The sequence below is a fragment of the Gymnogyps californianus genome, chromosome 8, assembly GCF_018139145.2.
Source record: "Gymnogyps californianus isolate 813 chromosome 8, ASM1813914v2, whole genome shotgun sequence".
NCBI lineage: Eukaryota > Metazoa > Chordata > Aves > Accipitriformes > Cathartidae > Gymnogyps > Gymnogyps californianus.
In genome coordinates this window covers 23,639,025-23,665,731 of record NC_059478.1, presented here as the reverse complement: position 1 = coordinate 23,665,731, position 26,707 = coordinate 23,639,025, and the positions used below count along the sequence as shown (strand labels likewise).

General features: G+C 39.2%; 1 protein-coding gene across 1 annotated transcript in view; it reads left to right on the top strand.

The window, feature by feature from the left end:
* Positions 1-17,395: 17,395 nt before the first annotated feature.
* Positions 17,396-26,707, top strand: part of ST6GALNAC3 (ST6 N-acetylgalactosaminide alpha-2,6-sialyltransferase 3) — a 225,766-nt gene continuing 216,454 nt past the window's right edge. Inside the window, exon 1 of the mRNA XM_050901029.1 lies at positions 17,396-17,413. Coding sequence (XP_050756986.1) covers positions 17,396-17,413 — 18 coding nt within the window. The remainder of the gene's footprint in view (positions 17,414-26,707) is intronic.

Sequence of the window (26,707 nt, the reverse complement as noted above, 5' to 3'; positions counted from 1 at the left end):
ATCCTTGGTTAAGGATTTTTCAGTTTCCCATGCTCTGCCAGCAAGCAGGTGTGCAAGAAGCTGGGAGGGAGCAGAGCCGGGGCAGCTGACCCGAACTCCCGAACTAGCCAAAGGGATATTCCATACCACAGAATGTCATGCTCAGTGTATAAACTGGGGGCAGTTGGCCAGGAGGGGCGGATTGCTGCTTGGGCATCGGTCAGCAGGTGGTGAGCAATTGCATTGTGCATCACTTCTCTTTTCTTGGATTTTATTGCTCTTTTCTTCGTTATATTCCTTTTCATTACTATTATTATTATATTATTATTAGTTATTATTTTACTTTAGTTATTAAACTGTTCTTATCTCAACCCATGAGTTTTACCTTTTTCCCCCGATTCTCCTCCCCATCCCACTGGGAGGGGGGAGGGGGAAGCAGCTGCGTGGTGCTTAATTGCTGGCTGGGGTTAAACCATGACAGATGCACATGTGTGCGCACACATAGATACATATACATGTACCCACACTGGTGGCTGATTATGTTGTAGATCACTTAATAAGCTCGACTTTTTTGGATCCTGCTCTACTCCTGGGTTGCAATGTCCATATAGGAATATCTGATGTGAAAGTTGCCAATCCAAGGTGAAGAAAGAAACCCTTCTAGCTTGTCATGACATGCACCTAGTAATATTTCTGTTAGTGATTGTCTCATCTGTATTTCAAGATATTTTTCATTTAAAAAAATAAAAGGTTTGTAGCATCTTTTCTCCTATAGTTCTCTTACTGCTTGCAGAACAACACTGGTTGCAGTGTTGTGCAAATGCAGGTCAAGCTTTCAGAGCTTTGTTTAGTGTATCTGCCATGTACTGTGTTGCACCACATAGCCATAGCAGACTATTCAGCCTGTGGTCAGGAGTTCCTGCACTGTGCCCCAAGTATTTCATGGCAGATCAAAAACCTATTATAATGCTGCTTCATTTTTATTTTACAATTATTTTCCTGGCTCTTTCCAGATGACAGATAGGATTTTAACTGTGATTGTGTTACAGTTTCTTTCTTGTTCTCTTAAATCCATACACCAAAATTTTATTTTGCGTGATGCTGAGTCTTGTGAGGCAGATCACCATCTTGGTTACGTTGCTATGGTCCCACTATAAGCTTAATAGTAAAATGCGTTCTGCTTATTTTCAAAAGTGGACAAGGAGACACCAACGTTATCCAGCAGTGTTGGCTGATAACAGTCTAATAGAACTGAGAATAACTGACACTTAGGCCAGTATAAATTTTTTTCTTTGTAATTTACACTGTCCCAGTGGTTTAACAATCATGCCAGCATTTATCCTGGTTGGATGACTTTGCTTCCTTCTCTTGCATGATGCTAGGAAAGTCTTTGTAGCTATTATATCGCATTCCCTGGTGCCTTCATGTCTACTTTACATCCAGTTTTCTATCTGTCTGCTAAGGTCAGATCTTGGTCCTAATCTGAGTATTAAATATATTTTGCTGGCTTGCACTGTATGCCCTTCTCTTACATGCAGAATGTCATCTATTGAATTATTGTGCAACACCTTTATATGGCACTCTTGCTCCCCTTATCACCTGTAGCTCAGGTGACCCTGTATTCAGAACACTTTCCATTATCACAGTTCTTGCCGTAATTCCCATAAGTGCTATCCTGCATTAGGTTTCCCTGCTATTCTACATTGTATTTGCTATCCATTTTTTTCCTCTTCATTTTTGTTCTTTCTATGGTTTGTTATATCTGGTAAATTAATTCTCTGCTCTATTTATGCTTTTCACTTGGGATGTGAGCTTTGAGCTTTGCTTATTTCTTGATTAAAAACTTTTGTGGTCATTCTAAGGATTCATGGCATTTTAAGCAAATCTAAAACAGTCACTGTCCTGTCCCCACAGCCTTTATTCTATGTTCCTGCCTTCCGCTTACACGTGCATGTGTGCACACGCACACACTTTTTCCATCACTAGCAGTAGTACTCATGCAACCAGGTGCCAGCTCCTGGAGTTGATCTTGCTGAAAATTAATCCCGAAGAGGCAAGAGTTTAGATTAGCTCAAGCTGTAACAGAGCCACAGTTTGATTGTCCCTATAAAAACCTGTAATGAAGTTGGTGCATCTTGTATATATGGGAAGACAGTTTCACGGAGTTTGCCAGTCTACTGTCTCTGTGCCTGAAGAGAGCTATTTACAGTAAATACAACTTTTGGATAGAAAATGGATTTTTAAAAATTTTTTTTTAAACATAGATCTTCCTGCTCTCCTGTTCAAATGTGCCAAACTTGGTACATGGTGCAGCTGCTCTTTCTTATATCTTTCCTTTCTGCAGTTCTGTGTTCTTTACATTAACCTCCAAGGGCTTTCCAGCACCTCTTTTGTGTCCACAGGCCTGGAACAGGACTCCAATCCATACCTGTTATTCTCAATTAAAAAACAAATTCTCAGGTTCTGATTTTGCATGCATATAGGAACAGTTCCCTTCTGACACTTTTGGAAAACAGAGGAGAGTTTGCACCTTCACTGCTTACCCTGTGCCCATGTTCCCCCCCAAGCACTGTCCAGCAGCAGAGTTCCGTGTTTCACCACTGAGGTTACCAAACAGCACGGTATGGCATGAATGCCACCCAAACAGCTGAGCAAACAGCAGCTGTTGCTGCTCTTATTGATGGCATTACCTGAGTTCAGGAGTCCTCCCTGTCCTGGAAGTGTATTAAGATGTCTCCCATTGCAAAGGTGTCTGCCAGAACAGAGGGAACAGCTCTACTACTCTCTGGGAGAGCTGGCAGCTATGCATTGGTCATCCCAGCCCAGGGCATGCCTGGATCCCAGAGCAGGCTACAACCAGCTTGACGTTGTAGAGGAAGAGGATGAGCAGTGTGGTTCTTCGCTTTCACTGTTCATCTTTGCAGTTCTTGGTGTAATGACAAGTAGAGATGACTTGGATCAGCAGCGTGTTTTTCCAGGTGTTTTTTGTTTTTAAAAATACACCTATCTTTCTTTAAAATTAATGGTTCTATTTATAACATAATTGGTAGTACTATGTGCAAGAAATGGGAAACAAGGATCCTGTTATGTCTGGGTATCAAGGATAACCCCAGAGAAGAACACTGCATGGAAACTAGAGTACACTGAGGCTAAAGCAGAATAATCTCTTAATGGAGGTATTTGCTGCTGAAGAGAAGTGGCTCTCCTGATGATAATAAAATTAAGAGCTTTTTGTAGCAACCAACCTGCAAACTATATACTTAGTAGAACTACTGCCCTTACACAAAGTATACTCTGGTGTCTGTGAAAGTAGTTGCCACCATTGCTCGAATTGCTTCATGATGTTGTGCAGGTAACTAGTTTGCACCCCAATCAGTACTGCTTTTCAGCCATATCTTGAATAGTCAGTCACAAGTAACAGGCAACAGCAAAGGTTTGGTATAGAAGACGGTTAAATAACTTTTTCTTATGAGAGACTTCTGTTCTAGCAGTGCTAACTGCTATATTCGTTGTTTGTTTACCTCACTAAAAATGCACATACTGTGAAAGGGGTGGGTGACATGACCACTTGGTGGGGCTTATTTTTTCAACATGTAGATAATTTGTCTGTGCTTTTGGAATCAAATGTTTCAATACTGACACTGCAGCCTGAAACAAGAACTGAAAGAGCCAGTATAAACCTGAGCTCTAAGAGATCTTTTTTGTGACTTCGTCACATGCAGTATAATCAGCTACTAAATTCAGTGCCCTATGTTCCCAAACTGTTGGAGAGCAGATCCTGGCTTCTGTGAGCAGTCACATCACTTCATAGCATGTTTAGCAACTTCCTCAGCAGTTCTTGGTGTTTTTTTCGTCAATGGAATTAATCATGATAGTATTTACTCACATTTCAGCCACAATTAGGAAACCTTGTGACTAACCTTTGAATAGATGAATTTAGACTGTTCCTGTAAATAGATTCATGTTTCGTTTGAGAATATTTTCCAGTGATTCTCACACATCATTGAAAATTCTTGCATGGTTTTAGAAGCAAATTGCAAATGTGTGCTAAACACTTGAGCAAATGCCTCCTAGAAATAGAAAATAAATGAATATAGAAAAGATTTAAAACTTTAAATTTCCATCTGTGTCATGGTGAGATCTGGGTGTTAACCTTGTCTCTCGGTCTTCTCTCTCTCAGATTCTTCCTCTCAGACTTGCAGAGTCCTGATCTAGTTTTGTTTTGCCTCTTGAAAGTTTCTTCGCTATTTTTGTGAACTGTAGCATGCAAACAGTAAAGCAGAAACGTTGGCTTTTGGAGACTGTTCCTTGCTTTCCAGCTGAAATAATTTCCTCTGACAAGCCATCTCCCCTTGCTGTATCACAACTACTATCTTCCAGCACTTATTTACCCCAGTATATTAATATGATACTACGTGGGCAATCTCCAATGCTATTCTAGCTTGGCTGTGGTCAGTAATCCTTGCTGCTGGTTTGGAGAGAGGGAAGTGTGGATGAAGGGGAGCAGGAGCAGGGGGAAGAATCCCACATCTCTCTCTGCAGCTGTTCTCAAGCAGAGATAGACTAGCATGATAAAACTCCAAAAGTTTTGTTCAAAGAAAAGCAGAGCTACTGTCTGAAATGTATTCAAAGCTAAATTCTCCTGCCTCTCCAGCGAGCTTATTTTGTGTAACAGTGTTTGTATTGACTGTGCATAAGAAAAGCTTCAAGCAATGCAAAAATGGCCACCTTCTGAAACCCAGATAGAAATAAACTGGGCACACTGTAGAAATGTAAATGTCACTAAAATCTCAAGTGGGTTTAAGATACTGCTTTGAAAATTCACAAATTTGCTCTCACTTACCCAGGGCTTATGTTTGGGAGGCTATGTTAAAGGAAGAGAATTTCACTTCAGAAAAACAGTTTCCATTTCTGTTTGTGAGAACAGAATTAAACACAAATCTGTCAGCTCTTCACCCAGCTCTGATGCCAGTCTATTTAACTATGCCAGTCAGTGGCCTCGTGCCTTTACCTTTCTCATACAGAGCTGCTGTCCCCTTGGAGGAATTGCTGATGCTTCAGTTTGTGGGATTTAAAAATACTAACCAAGAGAAGGAAGGAAGGAAGGAAATGCTCTCAAAGTTGCAATAGGGGTAACTTCCTGTCTGACCTCCGTTTTTCCGTATTCCCTGCCTTCCCCACCCCGTATTATCCCAAGACCTTAGTCCTGGCTGAAAGCTTATTAATGTTACAGCCCTTGGACTATAGCAACAACAGCAACTGCGTGGTTCACAGAAGGGAAGTGTGACTGCAAAGCCTGATGTCCTTCTTCATTTTTTTCAAAAGAGGAACTCTTTACCGATTGCTATTATATTAGACTAAGATTTTTTACAGGACTGCAGCAATGTGGAGTTCTCTTTATTCTTATCAGGAGAAGGTTATAAATGTTAACTTGCAAAACAAATTGTCCAAGAATACAAAGGATATGACAGAGCTATGACTTAAAAAGCTGTCCTTCCTGGCACTTCTGAACCAGTTGCCTCAGTTTTTCATGACGTCACCTAACAGTCAGGTTTATATCTTCCTTCTAAGGAAAACTCTTTAACGATTGTGATTTATACCAAGAAGGACATAAATATGGTCCTGGGCAAAGTCCAGTGGATCTGGCCATTTCTCCTGTGGCATCCATTTCTAGAATGATTAAGGGAATTATGGCATAGGATTAGTCCAATATAATTAAATCTCCCTCTATCCCCAACTCCAAAATTATGCACCTCTACTTTAAGAGCCTTTAACTGCAAAAGATAACTTTATTTCAGATGAATAAAATGGAGGAACTCTGTGTTTGCAGATAGGTGTTGCATTTAGTCTCACATAAAATCTAGGCTGTCGTACTCTGACAATTTCTGGTGTTAGCAGCCATCCTGCTTGCATGTGAACTCCAGAATTTAAATTCAACTAGTCCTTAAAATCCTTAATTTACCTTGTCCTGACAACTCCTTGCTTCCATGACTGCTATACAAAATGTCTGAACGAGCAGAAAGTCAGTCTTAGCTCCTAGTATCTATTTTTTTCAGAGTCAATGAAACCTGGTGCTGCAGTTTCTCCAAATGCTGTTGTAAATTTTATTAAAATGGAAAGCCAGACACAGTAAGTTTATCACCAACTATAAAGTCTTTTCTTTATCATGTACTGCAGCATTTTAAAGAGACAACTGAGCTATGGGAAGACTTCTGTCACATCTTGATAAGGAAAATCCTAGAAGGCTTTGCAAATAATAAAAATGTTATAAAACTGTATTATGGTGTGCATGATAAATCACAGGCTACTTTTAACTTTGATACTTTCTAGTGGATTAACAGAAATACTGTAGTTTTATTGAGATTAACACTAATTTTAGTAATAAATCTCTGGGATTAACAGAAATACTGTAGTTTTATTGAGATTAACACTAATTTTAGTAATAAATCTCTGGGGGAAAATGAAATGAGGAGTGTTACCCACCTGAGGATGATTAAAATTATTTTCTTTCCAAAATATTTTTTATTTAAAATATGTCTCTCTATACTTGTTGTATGTGAACACCAAGGAGGGAATAAAATATTAATTGCACTTTTGTTGCAAGAGAATCAGGGTGTTATGTGATTTGCAAACACTAATGGCTATGCTATCAATAATAAGAATAGACATAGAAAAATGATATGCTGATAATCATCTTGAAAATATAGGGGGCAGGAAAGCTCTTTACTTGTCTTGCACATTAATGTTAAGAATCTGTATTATGAACACATTTCACTTAGACATTCTTGAATGTTTTTGGCTCTAAGTTCTGATTCCTTTGCTACTGGGACGTAGGCTGTGACTATAGGGCAATATTAATAAATATGAACTGAAACTGCTGCAAATATTTTTACAGAGGTCTTTAAATTGTAGTGAGGGAGGAATGATAGTTATGAAGGTTTGTAAATGATTGTGTGGTTGAAGACATGGTAAATTTGTCCTGGAGACGTACAACTGTCCTGGTTTTGGCTGGGACAGAGTTAACTCTCTTCTTAGTAGCTGGTACAATGCTGTGTTTTGGATTTAGTGTGAGAACAATGTTGATAACACTCTGATGTTTTAGCTGTTGCTAAGTAGCGCTTATCCTAAGTTAAGGACTTTTTAGTTTCCCATGCTCTGCCAGCAAGCAGGTGTGCAAGAAGCTGGGAGGGAGCAGAGCCGGGGCAGCTGGCCTGAACTAGCCGAAGGGATATTCCATACCACAGAACGTCATGCCCAGTGTATAAACAGGGGGGAGTTGGCTGGGAGGGGCGGATTGCTGGTCGGGCATCGGTCAGCGGGTGGTGAGCAATTACATTGTGCATCACTTGTCTTTTCTTGGATTTTATTGCTCTTTTTTTTTTGTTATATTCCTTTTCATTACAATTATTATTATTAGTTAGTAGTGTATTTTATTTTACTTCAGTTATTAAACTGTTCTTATCTCAACCCACGAGTTTTACTTCCCCCCGCCCCCTTCCTCCCCACCCCACTGGGAGGGGGAAGCGGCTGCATGGTGCTTAGTTGCTGGCTGGGGCTAAACCACAACTTACTTCCAGTGAAAACTTTGCACATTGAATTGTCTTTGCAAAACCTGGTATTTTACACCAAAGGCCACTGAGTCAAAAAACTCCCTCACTGGCTTAGAGTGATGTATGGCAGGATTAAATTGCTCAAAAAATTGGCTTTTTAAAAATAGTCAGACCACCAAACCTTTGTGTTTTACCACTATAATTGATGTATGCATCTTCCACTTTCAGTCTGGGGAAACTATTACCTGAGGACTTAATGCTTTTTTGAAAATTCCAAAATGACTTTTAACAAAACATCAGGATCACCAGAAGTCATAAATCATCAAAATTAACAAACACACCACTTTTCTAATTGTCCAGGGACCACTGTATGGACTTTATTTGGACCATTAAATGGACTTCATCTGAGACTTCTTGTTTCTTAAGTTATTGGGACTCTTAAAATAATGTGGGATTTCTAGTGGTTTTTTTTCTTCTCAAAGTTAGCATAACAATGACATACATTCTTTCCATAGCTTCTAATTGAGAAAGGATACATTGATAGCAACGACTTAAGTTGTATCCTTTTAAATGGCAGAGTTGGTAGATTCGGCAGTCAGTATTAACTAGATTGGGCTGTGTCACAGGACAGGATCTTGCCTTTCTTTGCTGCTACCACATATCAGGGAAAGGTTGTGTCTTGTACTCTAGGTCTAGAAGTGACTGCTTTTGTCCGAGTGGTTGGTTTCTGAGGAGTGGTGTCTTGGATGGTCCTGGAAGTTAGAAAACTTTACTGGCAACCCTGTGGAGTGCCACTGTAATGGCAGGAGATGGATTTGTGCCTCTGATTTCTGGGATGCTAAAATAAAAATAGTATTAAATAACAAACCTAGGCATTCAAAAGTTTAAAATGCCAAGCTGATTACCTCTGCAGTCTTAATTTGGTCAAATTATCTCCTAAACGTTATACATAGTTTTAAATAACATGAACAATAACAGGGTTTTGTTCTAATGCTCCTGACTTGTTTATGTGCACAGGTTGGCCAGATGCAGGTGGAGAGCAGCTATTTAATATTCTGTTTGCTCCTCCTTTCCCAAATGTGGCCCCATGCCGCATGTTACTTCATGATAGTGAAAGCATTCCCTGAAGACAGGATGCCTAATTTCCTAATGGACACTCTTATGCCATTCACTGTAATATGACATATCCACATTAAAAATTGTTACTGTTTTATAGGAAAGTGAGTCACAGAAAAAATAGTTAGTGTCCATTTATGCTGCTGCCCAATATAGGGTGACTAAGATTTCTTTTTTTCAGAGTACTTAGCATTATGTATCAATTAATATGCTCAAAATATAACGCTTATTACCTTCAATTGCAGATGCAAGTACCCGGTGCATTGGTGAATAAGCCCTTATGGTTTCAAATTAGGAGCCCAGAAAATGAAGGAAAATACTACTAGTGCCTAGCTATTAATTCAGAGAGCATTACAGAGGACTTCTGTTAGAGACAAGTTCAGAATCCACCTCTTCACAGCTGCTTTCAATGATTTAAATCATCAGACTACTACTGCAGTTTTTCCTTAAAACCATTTCTTATTTACTATATAATTTTTAATTTTTTCTAGTAAGTGAAGCAGTGATCCTGTAGGAAACAGCATATTCATGTAATGCTGATTCATCCTCATCTTTTGCAAGTTCCATCTTTTGAACTAGAAAAGGGAGGAAAAATGAAAAAAAAAAACCAAAACAACCCAACCCACAAGAAAAAGCTGCCCCCCCCCCTCCCCCCCCCCAACTTCCTTTGGGGAAAGAACTGTGTGATCACGTCATTTAAAAATTCTGAGATCTGTATGCCCGGGCTGAATTCCTGTATTTCTTTATTCTTGTGTTCAATTCTACAACTTTCTACAACTTTAATTGTATGTTTTCAATAACATCATTTGGGTATAATTCAATTTTTGTGTTTGGAACCCTAAACCTTTAAAGTCAGGGTTGCTAATTGTTCCAGTAAGGCAATATTCAAAAGTTCTCTAACTCATTAAGCACCTTAAATCCCCTTATAATTGCATCTTTTTATCTTCTAGTTCAGTATTACACAGCAGTGTAGAAAACTGTCAGAGGCAAGCTTGTTGTCAGTTATAAACTTGTAACATTACCTCTTAATTAAAATCATTGCATGGAATATATTTTATTAAGTCTGGTATGATAGTGATCAAATGTTTTGGAAGATACAAAGGCCTTTTTCTTGAAAATATATGTTTATAGTTTGAGATGGACTCTTCAAAGTACAGCAAAGTTTTGCTACTGGCAATTTTCATGGGTTAAAGTAGCTTTAATAACAAGGTAGATATTTTCTTCTCTTTAGATCCAGTGGAGCAAAGTCTGTTGACGTTAGGACACAGCATGATGGCTGGCTAGTGCCTCTAAAGGCGTCAAGAAGAGTGTGGATTTAATAGGGGAGTAGGGTATCAGTTTATTTGGATTCAGAGGAGTAAAGCTCATGATTCAAGATCTGTAAGCAGCTTTTGCTGTTTCTGTTGCTCAAGCTGTGGCTAGGTAAGACTTTAAATATGCCAAGAAGGGAATTTCATTGAGAGAATTTTAATGGGAGTTCGATTTCAGTATGATAGTTTGATTGGTTTCATAACTCGGGAATCAAGTACAGAATGAGGTTTAAAAACAGGCATATGTGGGTTCCAGTGACTTTCTGACCGTCTCTGTAAATCTCTCCATATGACACCTCTGTTAACAAGAAAACATTGCTTAGTTTTCTGGTATATAAATCGCATTTTTTGCTCCATGTCTAAACATTGGGGCCATAACTGAATAAAATATATCCAAGACAGAAAAAAAAAAATCTTTGAAACACTTTTTTGTTCCTAAAATTACTGTCATCGTGTTACAGATCCATTTATAGCATGCTAAAATGATGCTAATTCATAATGCTCAATGGAACAAGACCACAAGTTACACTTGGTGCTAGTTTATATCCTGTGCATGCTGCTAGCTTTGGTAGAGCTGGTGCAGGTGATAAATTGTTGCAGAATTGGACCCATTTCTGATTACATTTCTCTGTTTTTCTGTTGAAAGCCTGTAACTACAAAGAACTCTAAAACTTGAGACTGAGATCAGAAAAAAATCCTTTGACTGCTTTTGTCTTGCTGTTGTGCTGGCTTTAATTAGAAATAGAAAGTTCTGGACCATAGGCCAAATCTGCCTTCAGGATCTTATTTTTCTGGACTCCAGCCATGTGCAGCCTCTGTCCTGGACTCTATCCTGGCTGTCATGCTGCTCCCTCTGTCTCTTAAGAGGATGTGGGGCAGAGAATCTGTTGTCCCTTGTGGCACGGCATGTCCCTGGTGACACAGCATGTTTCTCTGGCTTTCTGTTCATGGCGGAGCAGAACCTGTTGAGCAGTGGCTGCTGCTGTCCCCACTCAGATCCCTGTTGCTGCCAGCCAGAGCAGGGAAAGACCTTCAAGAACCCTCAGAGGATACCAACAGTGATGGGGTCTACACAGTCCCTAAAAGGATAAAGTATGGGACACCGGGTAGGCAAGGTGAGTGCCAGGGGCTGTCTTTCCCCTATTTCCCTATTTTTCAGCCTGTGAAGCAGACGTGGGTTCCTGTTCTTCACAACCTCACCCCTCCCTGGCAAAAATAGGATTCTCAAGTTCCCATCCCATCTCAGAATACAGATGGATTGATTTATTTACTTATTTTCCCTGGAGGACAATTCTTCATTCAAGACCAAGACAGGGCTTTGGGATTCAGAGTTTTGCGATGGTATGACGTGTAGCAGGATGTTGTTGAGCAAGGTGGCTCAGATCGGACAGTGCTGGGGCTGAGCCCCTCTAGATATGTTACATGAGAGCGGTCAAAAAAAAGCACCACACCTTCTACCTCCCACCCCCCCAACAAAATTAATTCACTCCTGCATTAAATAAATCTATCTTTACTGCTGTGCTTTTAAGGTTTTCCTTTCAAGTGCAAAGAAGCATTAGATAAAGCCTCGGGAAGGGATAGGGACAGGGTTTTTTGTTTTTTTTTCAAAAGACAGGCAGTTTGGATAATAACAGAGCTTAGCCCATAAAACCAGTAGCTGACTGGATCTTTGGACAAAGCACGGCAGGGGACAGTCTCTGCTTCTGCAGTTCAGAGGAAGGTATTCTCCTAAGTTGAAATGCTGGATTTAAATTTTCTGTTCCAATTTAGGGCCTTCAATACTGTGACTGAAGTCGTTGCTGGTTCCTTTTCCTAATCTCCTTTATGTGAACAGCTGTATTCTCCAAGATAAAATCTTGTTACAGGGCAAATTGACATGGACATATCTAAGTGTAAAATAATGTTAATGCTTTTGTGATGTTAGAATTATATGTTATAAAAATAGTGGGAGTGTAAGGCATTGATAATAGGAGCAAAGAATGCAAAAAGTTAATAGTGGAAAAACCAAACGCGTCCTTGGCTGAAGAACTTGCAAGAAATGCCTATCAACCAACCATATTCTCTAGTCAGCAACATTATGTTTAAATGACAGTGCATTTTCAAACACATCATTTGGCTTTTGAATGCCCTTCAGAATATTATTGGTGGGTTTTCTTCTCCTGGAGACTGCAGTAAGTTATATGTTTGTTTATCTTACTATTTTTATACAGGCAAAACAGCTGGTGGCATAAGTGGACACAGCACTCTTCAGAGTTGCTTACTCTGTTTTAATTAGAGGAAAGCTGCCTGGGAAGACAGACACTGTTCTGCTCTGAGCACAGTTTTTTTTGCTGCATTTTAAAATCCATTTAAATTCCATTTGTTCTGTTAAAACAAATTCACAAATAACAGATATGATATACACTTTTTCATTAGTATAAAATAGAACAATCTGTAGTTTAGTGTAAAATGATTACTGTTTTAGAAGCAACTTTGAAAACAGAAACTTGAAGTTCTCAGATGAGTTTGGATTGAAAATAAAATGACAATATTCTGAAAAGATAACTGATTTGTAGGGTTTGCTTTGTTCTGCTTCCAGGAACTTCTATGGACCTTTGCATTTTCATCCTGAATATTCATGCATTTAAAAATATTGTGGGGTTTTTATTGTCTTTTAAATCATAAATATTTATTGACAACATTGTGTGCTTTGTATAAAAGCCATATATTACAGATATAGGGTAGACTGTACCCTTTATAGCCTATAGATATAAAATAGCATAGCGTTTACCTTATTCAAGGATTTGTCTTGTGTTAGAGAATAAAGGGAAAATTTTTTCCTAAAACTCTTAGGTCTGGCCAATACTTGATATATTTCTTTTTTTTTTTTTTTTTTTTTTTTTTAAGAATGTTTAGTTGGGGAGGCATGGATTTGAGTGTGTTTTGTATGTGTGTATTAGAAAGGGGCTGGGGGGGAACTCAAGAACATGCGAGGTCTGAAAGTGCTGTGTGGCTATGCTAAATTGTTACCATGACACCAAATAATAGTGAGGTGATGAGCTGAATTTCTAACAGCATCAACTGTGCCGAGCAATGCTTGTCTCCTGCCAGTAAAACGTGCAGAAGTATTCCACAACTAAACCTTTTTTTTTTTTTTTTTTAAAGAGCGGCATGGTTGTCCTACAGCTGAACAAGGTACAGATGAATTGTGCTGAGAAGGAAGATGGGTAGGGCAGTATATACTTCCGATTGGGCTCTTTCACTAATGTGTATATGGCATACTTGTTTTAAGCTGTAACAATTTTCTGAAAAGTAAAGGTAGAATTCAGGCTGTATCAAGCCCCATGTGGTGTTCTCAGCTTCTGGACTCCAGACAGAGTGTAGCAGGAGTTCACCTCTGAAATGAAGCACACTAGCTTGATTTAGCCTTTTTTCTTACCTGAAAAGTCAGGCTCATGAAAAGGTTTAAATTAAAATTACTTGTAACATTTGGATAACCTGACAAGATTTCCTGTTCAAATCATAGCCTGCTGTCTTTCTATCATCTCATCTTCTACCTCTGCCATGCCATTGGGCTGCCAAGTAGCTTATATTGCTTACCTCTACTGGTGAGTTACATGAGGTAAGGAAAAATTGATACAGCAGTTTGGGAAGATGAGATGTCTGGATAACAGTAGAGCAGATCTGTTACTCCACCACTGACTCAGGTTGCACCTAAAGGGTGAAAAATGCCATATTGTGTCACCCCTGTCTGATACAACTTTGTAGTGGCAGCAAGTGTAAAAATAGTTTCTTCCTTTTTGGCACATTTTCACTAGATGAGCCAGTGTCTGATTTCAACAGTTTGTGAGAAGATGATAGTTTTCAGACTTTCTCTAAGCATGCACTTTTAAAATACAGAGTATGGGACTAACAAATTAACTTGATGTTTAAGTCTCTTACCTATTTGTGAGGTTTTGGCTTTGAAGTTCTTATCATAGGTGAAAGTACAGCTTCATCAGCTACATGATGTCCATTCACCTAACAAACCAATCGAGCAATGTTCATGGCACAGCCTAGCCCAGCATAACTAGCCATATTGGCAGTACAGAGAAACTCTTACTTGAATGCTGGTATTGTGTAGCTGTATTAATCTTTGCAAATTAAGGTTTAATCAGCCTTCTCCACAAAGGGTTGATTTATTATGACAGAATTAGTTTGTAAGACCTAGAATTGAGAAGGGTTGCTGCCCAAACAACCATCTTTTCCCCAAGGTTGCAACTCCATAGGAATGTATTAGAAGGGTTTGAACTAGATGGCAAATATGCAAGGACTTTGTCCTCAGAACTAGAGGTAGTGACTTTGTGTGGCCTGTCATGATGACTCAGACTTGAAAGGCAATTTCACATTGCCTTTGACATCCCTACCAGGCAACAACCACCATGTTAATTTTGGATGGAAAGTTGCAGGCACGACTGAAATTTGCGCGAGCTATGTTTGACCGAAAGCTGATTTCAAAACCATTTTAAGTTCAAGTAAAATACTTAATGAGGCTCATGGAAAAGATGTGCTTACAATGTTTGTTTGCTTTTATCATTTGGTGGATGCATTTCTTCATGCAGTTTCTCTGAGGTGAAATTAGCTCAGCCGAAGGCTGGGCTTTCTGCTGCTGTTTATGGTGATCTCGGCTAGAGTCACACCTTCAGTTCTTGGCCCCAAGAGCAAATAAAGTAGAATCTTATATCCCTCCTTAAAGAAAAGTGCATATTTGTCTGAAAGGCATGGGTTTAGGTTTTCTCTAAATTAAGTTCTGGAAGAAAAAATTCAAACTTCGCCTGCATTTGCAGGGAACAAACACAGTTTCACATGGCTCGCTCACAAGCACCAGCAGAGCATTTTCTGAAACAAGAAGACCAAGAAACTGCAGGGGTCCCTGTTGGCTGGGAATGGCCAACAGGAGCTGTGGGACCCTCTGCACACTATGAGCAACTCATGGGCACTTAGAGTGCTTTTAGTATTCCAGAAAATCTATTTGACTGTATTTCACTAAACTAAGAAAATTTAGAGGGGCTGTAGCTGCCTGTTGGACAATCTAAGAAGTTACTTTTGTTATGCCCTTAAAAAGGTGTCATACAAGCATCCCAGCAGGCAGGTCAATATGAGGTGGTTGGATTGTGGTGAGTCACAGAGGGAGGGAGGGAAGGATGGTTGTTGTTGGAATCAAGTAATGATGAAGTATCTTTAAGATAAATGTCCATTTACAAAAAGTCTAAAAGTTAAAGGTCACCTTATTTTGTCTGATGTGGTGTTTAGAATCAAAGCATGTCAGAGAAATGCTTAAAAGATGACGCCTACCCACATCTCTGCCTTTCCTTAAGGAATATTATTCACTGGAAATCCCTCAATGCTTTGGACATAATGAAATGGTTGACCTTTTCAGGACAGTTTCTCTCCAAGTCTCATTCCTTATGTTCTTTACAGAGTTGGTAAGGCAGGGGGTGGGAAGGGGATGGAATATTTTTCATTTGTCTCAGATGGAAACTTTTCCCATGCCTACCACACAGATGGAAGGAATAGTTTCAGTCCCAGAAAAACTAGATGCTTGACTGCTGGAGACAAAAACAGGCAATTATTTTTTTTTTTTTAATCGGGGAAAAAAAAATAATAATTTGTGTATTTTATTCATTAAAAAACAGACCTTTGTTACAGAACTCCTTTTGAATAACTAGTCCTTAGAGAGGCATAAACTGCAATCCAGAATGATGTAACACTGATTGGTGGTAGCTTCTAATAAAAAAAGACCATAGGTCTCTCCCTCACAAGCTTCTTCTACTGACTTGTTGTTTAGATATTTCCTTATGTTAGACAACTCATAGTCAGAAAATTCAGTAAGTTTTTTTTATTAGTCTCCCCAACAACACTACAATTTTCAGCTCAAGAGCTTTGGCTTGTGGCTGTAGTTGCGCAAAGAGGTGGATTTCCAGCGGTGAGAGGTGCTGAGGAGTTTGCAGTACCTGTGTAAAACTACGGCATTCTGGAGGGGTGGTGCAAAGGCCAAATACAAATTGGCATCTTCTTTGGAAGTGCATAGGAACGCAGCCAAGGAGTGTAAGCTTGAGAGAGCCTCCCCAGTCCCCTTCTGTTCTGCTCTTGGGGATGATTTGCACCTGCATAGAAATGTGGACAGCTAATTCCTTTAGTTTCAACCTACTTACTGTCTTGAGGGATTGCACCTAGATAGGAGAGGCTTGCCAGGCAGGGAACAGTATTCATTATTAAATGTGCCGCACAGTGCTAGCCCCTTCTGGATTCCACATATTAAGGAGCTCCATGGTAAGCAGTTTCATAACATTAATTGGAGTGTATTGGCTGCTGTAAACAGGTACCCTGAGTCGCTGCAGAGAGGATGAAGACCTCCGCTACAAGGAATTTAGTAAGGGAGAGGGAGAGCTTTGGTGTGTATTAAAGCAGCAAGAGTGAAGTAATGTAGCACACAAGGAGTACAGGGAAGGTGCCAAATACAGAAAATGCAAAGGGTTCCAAGATGTGGTAAGTGTAAAAGGGGGAGAGAGAGACTGCAGGAGAAGTGACAAATATGAAGGGAAACCTTTATAATATATAGAGTATGATATATAAGAGAAGAATTTGATGAGATGATGTAAAGTGAAAGATTTCTTCAACAGCTGAATGTATTAATCTGTAGTTAATGCTGCTGCAGTGTAGGAAAGACCAAAGAAAGTTCAGAGAGCCTTTATCAGACTTGCACAAATTAAAAAAAAAAATCAACCCAACCCACACTTTCCATTCCCTGTGATGTATGCCAGCCCTTTACACAAAAAGGCATGTGCAGCACAACGCAAGCACCTCTGGTGGGATATTTGTGTTGGTTGCTGATAATGATTCTCTCTCATAGGGAAGCAGCTGCAGCCTTCAGACAAAGGGAAGCCTGCTGTACAATGAAAAGGGCTGAACATAAGACGATACTTCACACTAACAAGCAGCATAAGGTTTTTTAGAGCCCAAATAATAGAGTTTGGACTTTTCTGACCAACTGGCAGCAACTGTCTCCTGAGAACATTTAGAGAGTTGCACAGGGACTGATTATAAACATGCAGCTTGATTTCCAACCATTGCAAAACATCTGCAAGGTACAGATTGCCACTTGTATGTATAGCATTGCGCGAGAGCGTCCTGGAGCTTACAAAAATACATGCTGGAGCCATGAATCAAACTCGGTCATGTGACAGAGGGGAGGTACCGGGCTGGCTCCCAGCCAGTGGTAGGAGCTGATGGGTGGAACAAACGGGGCATAAAAAGACTAATATGACTAACGGATCCTGGATGCGTGGTACCCTTATTTGGATCTACAGGAATGTAGGCTCTAGCAGTTCTGCAGCTCTACCAGCCTTTTGCCTGACACTGGAACTGCTGCTCACAAAGTAGAATCCTGCTGCTCTGTGGTAGGAAGGATAGAGAAAGAACATGGCCTGCATTTTGAAGGTAAATCTCTATCTGTTGCTTGAATGCATTGTTAGAGAGCCCCTCGCTGCTCAGAGGCATGGATTTGGTGTGGTCCTATTGCATCTTCATTGTCTTTTTGAATACTGGCTTTGTTTGGCAAATGAATATGGAGAGATTCTGCAACGTACAGCTGTGCTCTGCTTCCCTCTGCCATTCTTTTCCTCTTTCCCTGCATTGTGAGAACTGTGAGCTAGTGGGAAGGGAACTGTGTACCGAATAATAGGAGGGGGGTGAGGGGCTCTGGTTTGTCTCAGCTGACTTTGTCTCAGCTGAATTCCTTCAGGAGCAATAGCATTCGGGCAACAGACTTCCAGTACAAAGGACAAAACGGGGGAAGTTATTTTCTTTTTCTGACTATGCAGCATTTACTGCTTTTAAAGCAAAGGTCGCAGATGTACACAGCTGTCCCAGTTGCTCCTTAAGCACACACTCCCCTGCTGAATTTACCCAAGATCCACATGCTCCACACAATTGTACTTAAATTTAATTGCATTTGCTAATTAAGCGACCTATTTGATAGACGGTTTTTCCCCTTCACGCCAGCAAATATAAGCGTAAACTTACCATGTGATCATATGCTTTCTCCAGCCTGCTTTCCTCACAGAGATAAAAGTATTTGCAACCAGCATGTCATGGAGATGGAGGGAGCATCACTGGCACTAAGTGTTGAATGAAAGGGGAGGAGGCGGAAGTGTGGTCAGTTGAGAACAAACAGCGTTTGTTTCCTTGCAGTGTTGTCACTTGCAGGGAGTCAGGGAGTCACTCTCCTGTGCCTGGCTTGAAAGTGGTTTTTTTCCAGATTCATTTGCTATGTGCCTTGCTCCTTTCTGTGTATATTTCGAATACATTTGCATTCTGTTCCTTTTAGTAAATAAAACTGATCTGTGAATGCTTTATTATTTTCGGTCTGATCTTCTAACAAAGGGTTGATTATCCCAAACTTCGGGATGGCCCCTCGTAGCAGTTGCCTTCAGCATATCAGCAAAATGGATAAATTGCAAAGCTTCAAAACAGTCCCCAAATAATAAACATTCATATGTCTCCCTGAATCCAATTCTTATCACTTTTTTTTTGGCGTTCAACTTCAAAAACAACTTCTTATTTTGCTGCACTGTTTTCCCCTTTCATTCATTCCCTACTAGTGGGTCTGTGGTACATGGATGTTTTTTGAGTTTTCTTTCGTGAGCATGTAGGTTGTGGCAGCTTATATTAATAAATATGGCAAAGTTTGCCTCAAGTGCAGAAACTTCCCTGAACTAGCAGGTTCTGCTTGGAGATAGATGGTAACAAACTCCTTTAAGCAGACAGCACTGATGCAATTGAGAGTTAAGTTGTGATTTGGGATGAGGAGATACGAGCTCTGTGAATGGAGCCTGGCTTCACAAAGGTACGCATGTGCACTCCTTTTTAAACACTCCCTGAATGACTTAGCTTGGATCTGCAAGTGATCCAGCTGACAGAATTTCTTTACTTTTTTTTGACTATGTGGAGGGATCACATGCAAAATCTTCCCTCTGGCCCTAACAGTTAAACAAGAATATCCTTTTAGAAGAAAACTCCAGTGTCTCTTCCCCCCTCCCAATCGTTTCCTCTGCACAGTCTGGTGACACAGCCTGCCACAAGCATGACTTCTGCAGGGCCTTCCTTTTAAAGTTTGAATTATAACACAATAAACACCTTCCCTTTGCCCAGGCCTGGAGCTCCATTTGGTTGTAATTCTGATGATTAAATCAACAGATAAATTGGCATTCCTTGACAGACAGCCCTCTGCCAGCTTAATTCTCAATCTTGTTAATACAGGCAGGTGCAAGGATAAAAAGTGAAACAGATATGTGAAGATTAGCTTTGCCATAAGGCAGGCTGGACTTTCTCAGACAGACATCCCATAGGAGTAATTTAAATGTCTAGATGAAGATACTTAACGGTGTATAAGTTTTTAATGTAATGCCTACAGGTACTCCTCAAACTTTTACCATAACAAGGAAATTCAGAATAATATGTATATTTTGATGTGACAGCAGGCTAATTCCTTCCTGAAAATACAAATCTGTTAGCTACACCCTCCTCCTTTCTCTTAGATTTTTCCTGACTCTCTCATTTATTCAGTCAGTAGCCTGTGTGGAAACATTAAAAAAAAAAAAAAATTACCAAAAAAAAAAATCTCTGCTATAGGTATAGATTTTAACTAGGTGGTGGCACGGTGGATGGGAAGCCAGAACAACTGTGCGTCCTTGCCACTTCAGCCCTGAGTGCCTCTGTGGCTCTGCCTTGTGGCTTGCCCTGCCTGTGTTCCTAGATTTTTAAATCCTGCCCCCCCTTCTCACTCATTTCTCTCCCCTCCCCCCAGAGATATTGAGACTTGTGGAATGTTGGAGTGCTGTATGTGTGAGAGTTTAATATAATTGAGATTGGATAGAGATGTCTGTAAATTGCAAAGAACAGAGGTGGCTATTAATAATTAACTGGAGTTACTTACAGTTGTTAAGAGCATATTAGAAAAAGTGTATAACCTTTAGATACCAAGACCTCCTTCTACTAAGACTGCTGCATGAAATAATTTCTGTGTGTAGCCCTTATAGAAATGCTTGGGAAGGTGATTCTTCCTAGGGTGCGTGCTGTCTCTGTGGTGTTTGTTGTGCACTCTCCCTACGTAGGATTGGTGGGGCTGTCACTGATCATGAAACTGGCTCCAGAAACTTTGTCTCCCAATCAGTAGTGGGACATTTCTTGTTAAAACCAGTGAAACTCTCTTCTGAGGAATTCTCTCTTCTGTTGGGGAAATGCAGAGAAAGAGACGAGTTCTAAGACACAGGATGTGTTTTTATTTTTTCCATCATGTCTTTAAAAATAGTGGCAGAATAGCTGAGTGAAGTGTAGGCATTTCTTGGAAGCAAACAGTTGATCTTATGCTTGTTACTATGGTAGCTACATGCCACCTTGCTGATTACTAGATTAACAGAGTGATTACTATTTATGTAGTCACTATTATCCCTAAAGATGTTGAACTCCCTAACTTCCACTGTATTAGCCACTGACCCTTTAAAATGATGACAGGTGTTATTCAATAAATTACTTCAAAGAAACACTAGTTTTTGCATAATTGAAAAATGATACTTCAATGTACCTGTCATCTTACAATAAATACAACATGAATGATAATGATACTCTGTAAAATGTTGATATCCCCCACTGAGGACTGGACTGTGATATTTTAAAGCAAATAGAACTTAGTTCACACATGCTGCACTTTGCAGGGGATTATGCCTTCCTCTATTTACAAACTCTTCTTTTTAAATGGAGGTTTTGAAGAATATGATGGAGGTGGATTATATTGTCATCATAGTACAATTTTAACTGCGTAGGCTTAATGTGGTAGAATTTAATTAAAAAAAATCCATGTGTGATAGGACCATACACTGAGGACTAAGCATGAAATCTAGAAAGAGGTTTCCTTCTGTTTTGTGTACTGTGTATTTACTGTGCGGTGAACAAAAGAGATTTCATGTGCCTGTAGGCTGGACATGACCTTCTATCAGCAGAGATCACAAGTGAGTTGAAACCTTCAGTGAAATTCTGTGGTCTAAATAGTATTTGTATAATGTGAGGCGATGATCTTATTACCACAGCTGATTGTGAGTTCTTCTCTCAAAGTAAGCAGGTGGACAACTAAAATCCATAGCTTCTTTAATATTTTCTTTATCTAATTTGAAGATCGAAAGAACTCTCTTGCAAAATGTAACTTACAGGTTTCAACCAAACAAAACCCTTCAGCGTGTGCTTGTAACATTTTTCTGCAGGATGCTGTCAAAGTTGACCATACCTGTGTGTTCACCTATGGTTGTTCTGCACACTTCCTCTCCATGGTTATCTCAGCTGGTTTAATTAAATCCGCAGGTTGCGTTTTCCCCTTAGTTCACATGGTAAACTGTTGTTGGCAGCAATTTTCTTTGAGTTTTCTCTGAGAGTTCAATGGCCTGTATCTCATTGGGGTCTTCAGACACTGCAGTAATACAGATAACATTTCTATCTGCAGGCATATGCTCCATCTGCACTTTTGAGACTAAAATAGCAAAGCTGATCTCATTATATTAAATTTTCCACCCTGGCAAGTAGCTGTTCAGAGGGGAGAGGCAGAAGGTCCAAAAGGATCTGGTCCTGGTGTTTGGACACTTGGATATTTAGTTATTAATTTGATTTTTTTTTAACCCCTACGTACATGATGAAGATTGTAGTATTTCCTCCCAAGCTTCTGTGTCATTAGAAGCACATTCCTTGTTTCAGTTCTGCTCTGTTTTGCAGGGTAGGCTTTGTGTCTCACCATAATTGCATTTGCTGCTAGGGATTTGCAGGATGCAGGGCCTTCCATAGAGACGACCTCTATATCTTGCTTGAATCAGGTCCAAGATAATTCACATACTGCCTTGACTGTTAAATTGACTGCAGCAATGTTTATGCATGGCATCCATCCGTTCTCCTGTGCGGAGAAATGTACTCGGATCCTGTTTGATTCTCATGCTGTGCTCTTTCCTCTGATATGACAAGAGATGGAGAAATCCTAGGGAAAGGAACAAAGGTGACCTCCCCTCCTTATGGGAGGATGCCCATCTGATGGGTCATTTCCCAGCAACTTCTAAATTTGCTGCAGGTTCACTGTAATGCGAGCTCTCGTCTCAGCCTGTCTTAACCTGATGATCAACAGTTTTGTGGGCTGCGGTATTTCTATTGTGACTGGAATCATTCCTAGGGGTATGTGGTTATATCTCTAGGGATGGAAGGTGTAAATACGCAAGGTGCCCCTTAAGAGGTATGCACAAATGAGTTGGAAAGTAACAGGCAGATGCAACAAGGAGTTACAGAGAATAATCAGGATTTCTGAGGCAGTAACCAGGTTTCTTGTTGGATCACTCCATCCTTACTTGCTATGGCTGATTCTTCCCCCCCGGCCCCACCCCAGAACTCCATAGTTAATTCTTTCAGATGCTCCTTCTACATTGGATATTTCTATTTTAAATACATTTCTTAAAATTATTCTGTTTCTAACTAAAAGTGTTCTTTTTTTGTTGCTTTACATTGTTTACCTCTAAATTGCTCCAAAGTGAATGAAGCTGCATTAATGAATCCGGCAATGTGCCGGGCTAGGATTTGCTGTATCATGGTCCAGTGGTGCATAATTACCATGTAAGACTTTATGGAGTATAGTACATGGAATTTTGTAATGTGTTTTTTATTATGTTGGCTTCTTGAAAATTTAAGGAAAATTAAATTCTAAGAAGTATAAAAACACTTTTCATTCTTCCTTGCAATGATCTTAAACTAATTATACTTTAAATATAATAGCCCACTCCCAAGCAGAAGGAGACAGCAGTCTATTCAGTCTAGTCCTACAAGAGGACTTGCTTTGGTTGAATGAATTTGATTTTGATGCTCATGTAGCTAAACCAAGATGATCTCCAGTGTAAGCATACTTCAGTTGGTTTAAAACTAGAGTTTCCTGTCTGAATTCATTAGAGGTGTAAAAACTAAAACTGCAAAACCAGCATGAAATTAGGAGCTGTCTCTTACTTGGAGTTTTACATTTAAGTAGTTATGTGATAGAGCAGTAATGGGGGAAAGGTTTTTGGTTTGCAGTTCATCTTTAAGCAACGAAGCATGTGTCATCCAGATGTTTTAGGCTTCCCGCCAGGGATACACCATTGTTGTGCGCATTATCACAGGTATGGAATCGCATATTAAAGGTAGAGTAACCTTCTCAAATTTCAGCCTCTTTGTAGACTTGTGCGTGAGCTTCAGTGGTTTATGTCTTGTTCATTTTTTTTCAATTTTCATTTTGACATGTCATGAATGCCAGATAACTTGGCATGTCATAGTATGACATAAAACATCATAGGAAGCAGCAAATTCTTATACTTTTACGTAGCATATCAAACCCCTTGAGGTATAGGACAGATGTGCTTTTACTTATTTCTAGTGAGATGGCAGCCAAAAGGAAAGCATACCTTGTTTTGTGACAGTGGCTAAACATTCAGGATTAATTTAAGGGGGTCTGAAATGCAGCTTAAAAGATCCGGGTTGTTTTTTTTTTTTTTTTTTAGGTTTTAGTCACAACTATCACAACATCTGCGCAGTTAATTTGAAATGGCAGAGCTTTCAGCATTTTTTCTGTTCCTTTGTCATGTTTCATTCCAGCAATATCTGTGCACCTTCCAGAAGTGTACTACTGGACATGGTGATCTGTCCAGGGTTTGTTCTTTCATCTTTTCCCAAGGAAGCAATATCTGTGCAGCAGGCTGACTTTCTTTAAGAGGGATTTTTTGTGTGTGGCTTAAAGGGAGGAAAAAAAAAAGGTTTCTGTGTATTTGTTAGGAAAGGAAAGGTCAAATGCTCACACGTGGAATGGAAGGTAAATTTCTTTATTTTCCTGTTGTTTATTGGGTGAACGTCATTTTTGGATCAATCTCCTCCACAGAGTGGCTTTTACCATAAAATAAAGAGCTATTTTATGCAAGAAAAATTAAATTATTGATTGTAAACTTATTTTAGATTTTGAGTTTGACTTTCAGATATTAAACTGATAATTTATTTTGTGGTTGTTATCCATGACACTTTCCCAGTACTTTCTTCTGCCTATCAGTTGCTCTCCATCCATGGTCTGATTTGTAGCATAGAAGGTTAGAAGTGTGCACATACATTTATGAGAACCACCACACAAAATAACCCATGCACTGCTGAGATAAGAAAGACCACCACTTTTCCAGTGGGTTCATTGGTTTCTGCAGAACGGGAACTTGGACTAAAAAAGGATAATGTGTGATTGTAATGTATGTTGTGTTCCTGAGTCTGAGGACAGAATAAAACATGGCTGGATGAGGTGCTGTATGTCATCTCAGATGATGTTAAATATTAAACTGAATATTCTCTGCACTCCCCACTCCCCGCTTCAAGAACACCCAATGTTTATGCAAATATTGCCTTTACACTGTTACAAATACGATTTTGATAATAGCGTCACAAGTTTTATCGAGTAAGATATACTGGTGCATTCATATGCTTTTCAGGAGCTGTACAGGTATACTATTTTTCTTTATTTTTTTAAAATCCGTCAACCAACTGAAATTGTTATCAGTACAAAATTTATATAAATGAGGTTTGTATTTAAAATAATGACAGTTATTTTGCTTCTGATCATTTTAGCAGAAGCACCTGGAAAACATGATAATTCTCGGTTTATATATTTGAAATTGGATAAAATACCATGCTGGATGTTCTTTTTCATCTTTACTGTGGAGAAGAACAAAGGTGAGGCAGGAACTGAAATGGAAGGATTTAGGAGATGAAATCTTGTAAGTACTCCATTCAGGAGTAATGGCTTGTGTTGTCTAAAGGCAGTCCTGTTAAGCACTTCTTGTATATCTGTATAGCACGTGTGACATTTTAAAATTAACATGGGAGCACCACACTTGCTAATAATTAAATGAAGCAGCGGCTTCTTAGAAAACGTACATTTTGCAGCAATTTGCATTAACAATAGGCAGTGGAATGCTAGCCTAAGCAGGTAAGATGCAGGTGTGGAGCAGTTGGAAGTAATCAGAAAAACATGTTTATTTCATGGGAATAGCAATTGTACAGAAGAAATGCAGAATGAATTATTTATAGATCCTGTCTCTCCTAATGATGCATTCCTTGCATGTTGGTTTGGTGTAGGGTTAGGTATCTTCTGTCTCTTTCTAAAATTCTTTTCCTTAAAATTATATATAATCGCACTACTAGCAAAAGTTTGCCTGGTCTTTGGCAAAGGGAATGCTCTCCTGAGCATGTAACAACATGAGATGTCATTCCATGAGGTTTGGTGTTTTAATTCTAAATAGGAAAAGCTAGAAACCAAATACCACTACTTTTGTTTTTTCTTGCAAGTTTCACAACCTTTTGTTAATCATCAATTTTTAGTTTCTTCCAAATCTGTTTACTCAGGTTTGAACATAATTTTCTTCTTGGAATGATGGATGACATTACATTTAAGAAATAACAAATGTGTATTTATTAGCTTTTTCATATACATATTGGTATTATTACAAACCCATTGAGGCCAGTAGAACACCACCTGGTGTACTTTGAATAATTATTATTATATTATTTTACATTAGATTATGAAATTATGTGCTTGTGGTTTATGTATGTACTCCTCTAAATTCCTAAGATCTGGCCTTTCTTCATGAGTGGAAGCCACTTTATTTTTTGGATTAAACCGAAAAGTCTAGAAGGCTTTCATGTTTTAATATGTTGTGTTCTGATGTGGGATGCAGTTACACTAGAATAAAGTTCCCATATGATTTTGTTTGTTTTGATTTGGCAGAGGAATAAAGATTTTAATTCCAGTTTACATGTGTCCACACTGGGGCTTATGTGATTATTAAAATTCATTATAGTTGTACTAAACTTTTCTAGCTTAGCCCTCTCAGCCATGTGAATAAGTTATTTACAAGTTACTGCATGTCAGCTGATCTGTTGCAATTTTCCTGTGTTTGCATTTGTGTGTGGCAAGCTAGTCAGGTAATAATTAACTGTTAAAAGAAGAGAGCTTTCTATTAGTGCTTCTTATGTGAGACAAAAAAAAGCCTTTGCATTTTAAAAAACAGAATGGAGAATGAGACTGACTCATTCTCCTGTGGGATCCTTGGGAGCTGTGGAATGTGTAACATGGGGAAAAAACTGGTTGAAGACACATCTTTTGTAATTGGGATATGGAAATTTTGCCAGAAGAAAAACTTTTGTAACTTTTTTTCCATATGATTAATGAGAGAATTTCAGACAGCTGTCTCTGCATGTGTGTCTATCACTTTTCTATCTTTTTTTTCCATTTTCTTCCACAGAGCATAAAAATATTTTTACAGAAAAATTAGTTTTACCCTACTAAATGTTTTTCTTGAGTAGGGAAATGGGTAGAGAAAAGAGCCACTGAACATTCCAAACAAGATAAAATAAATGGCATCTTTAGGAACACATCTTGGAACTGTATCCTTACTTTAGCGCGCATGTTCTCTCAGCCAGCACTAACTGCTCTGTACCTGTTCTTGAGACCTGGCAGTCTGTCTCTGCAGTTCACAACTCTTATTATGAAATGCAATTCATACTATGTTTTTCCTTCGCATTCGCTGCCACATGCCCACTCATATTTCATTAAACCAGTTAAGGTATCTTAGTGGTTTTACCAGGTCACTTCAGATGAAACCAGAGAACTGAGGACCTTGAAATGCCATAGAAGCTCCCCCCATCTAA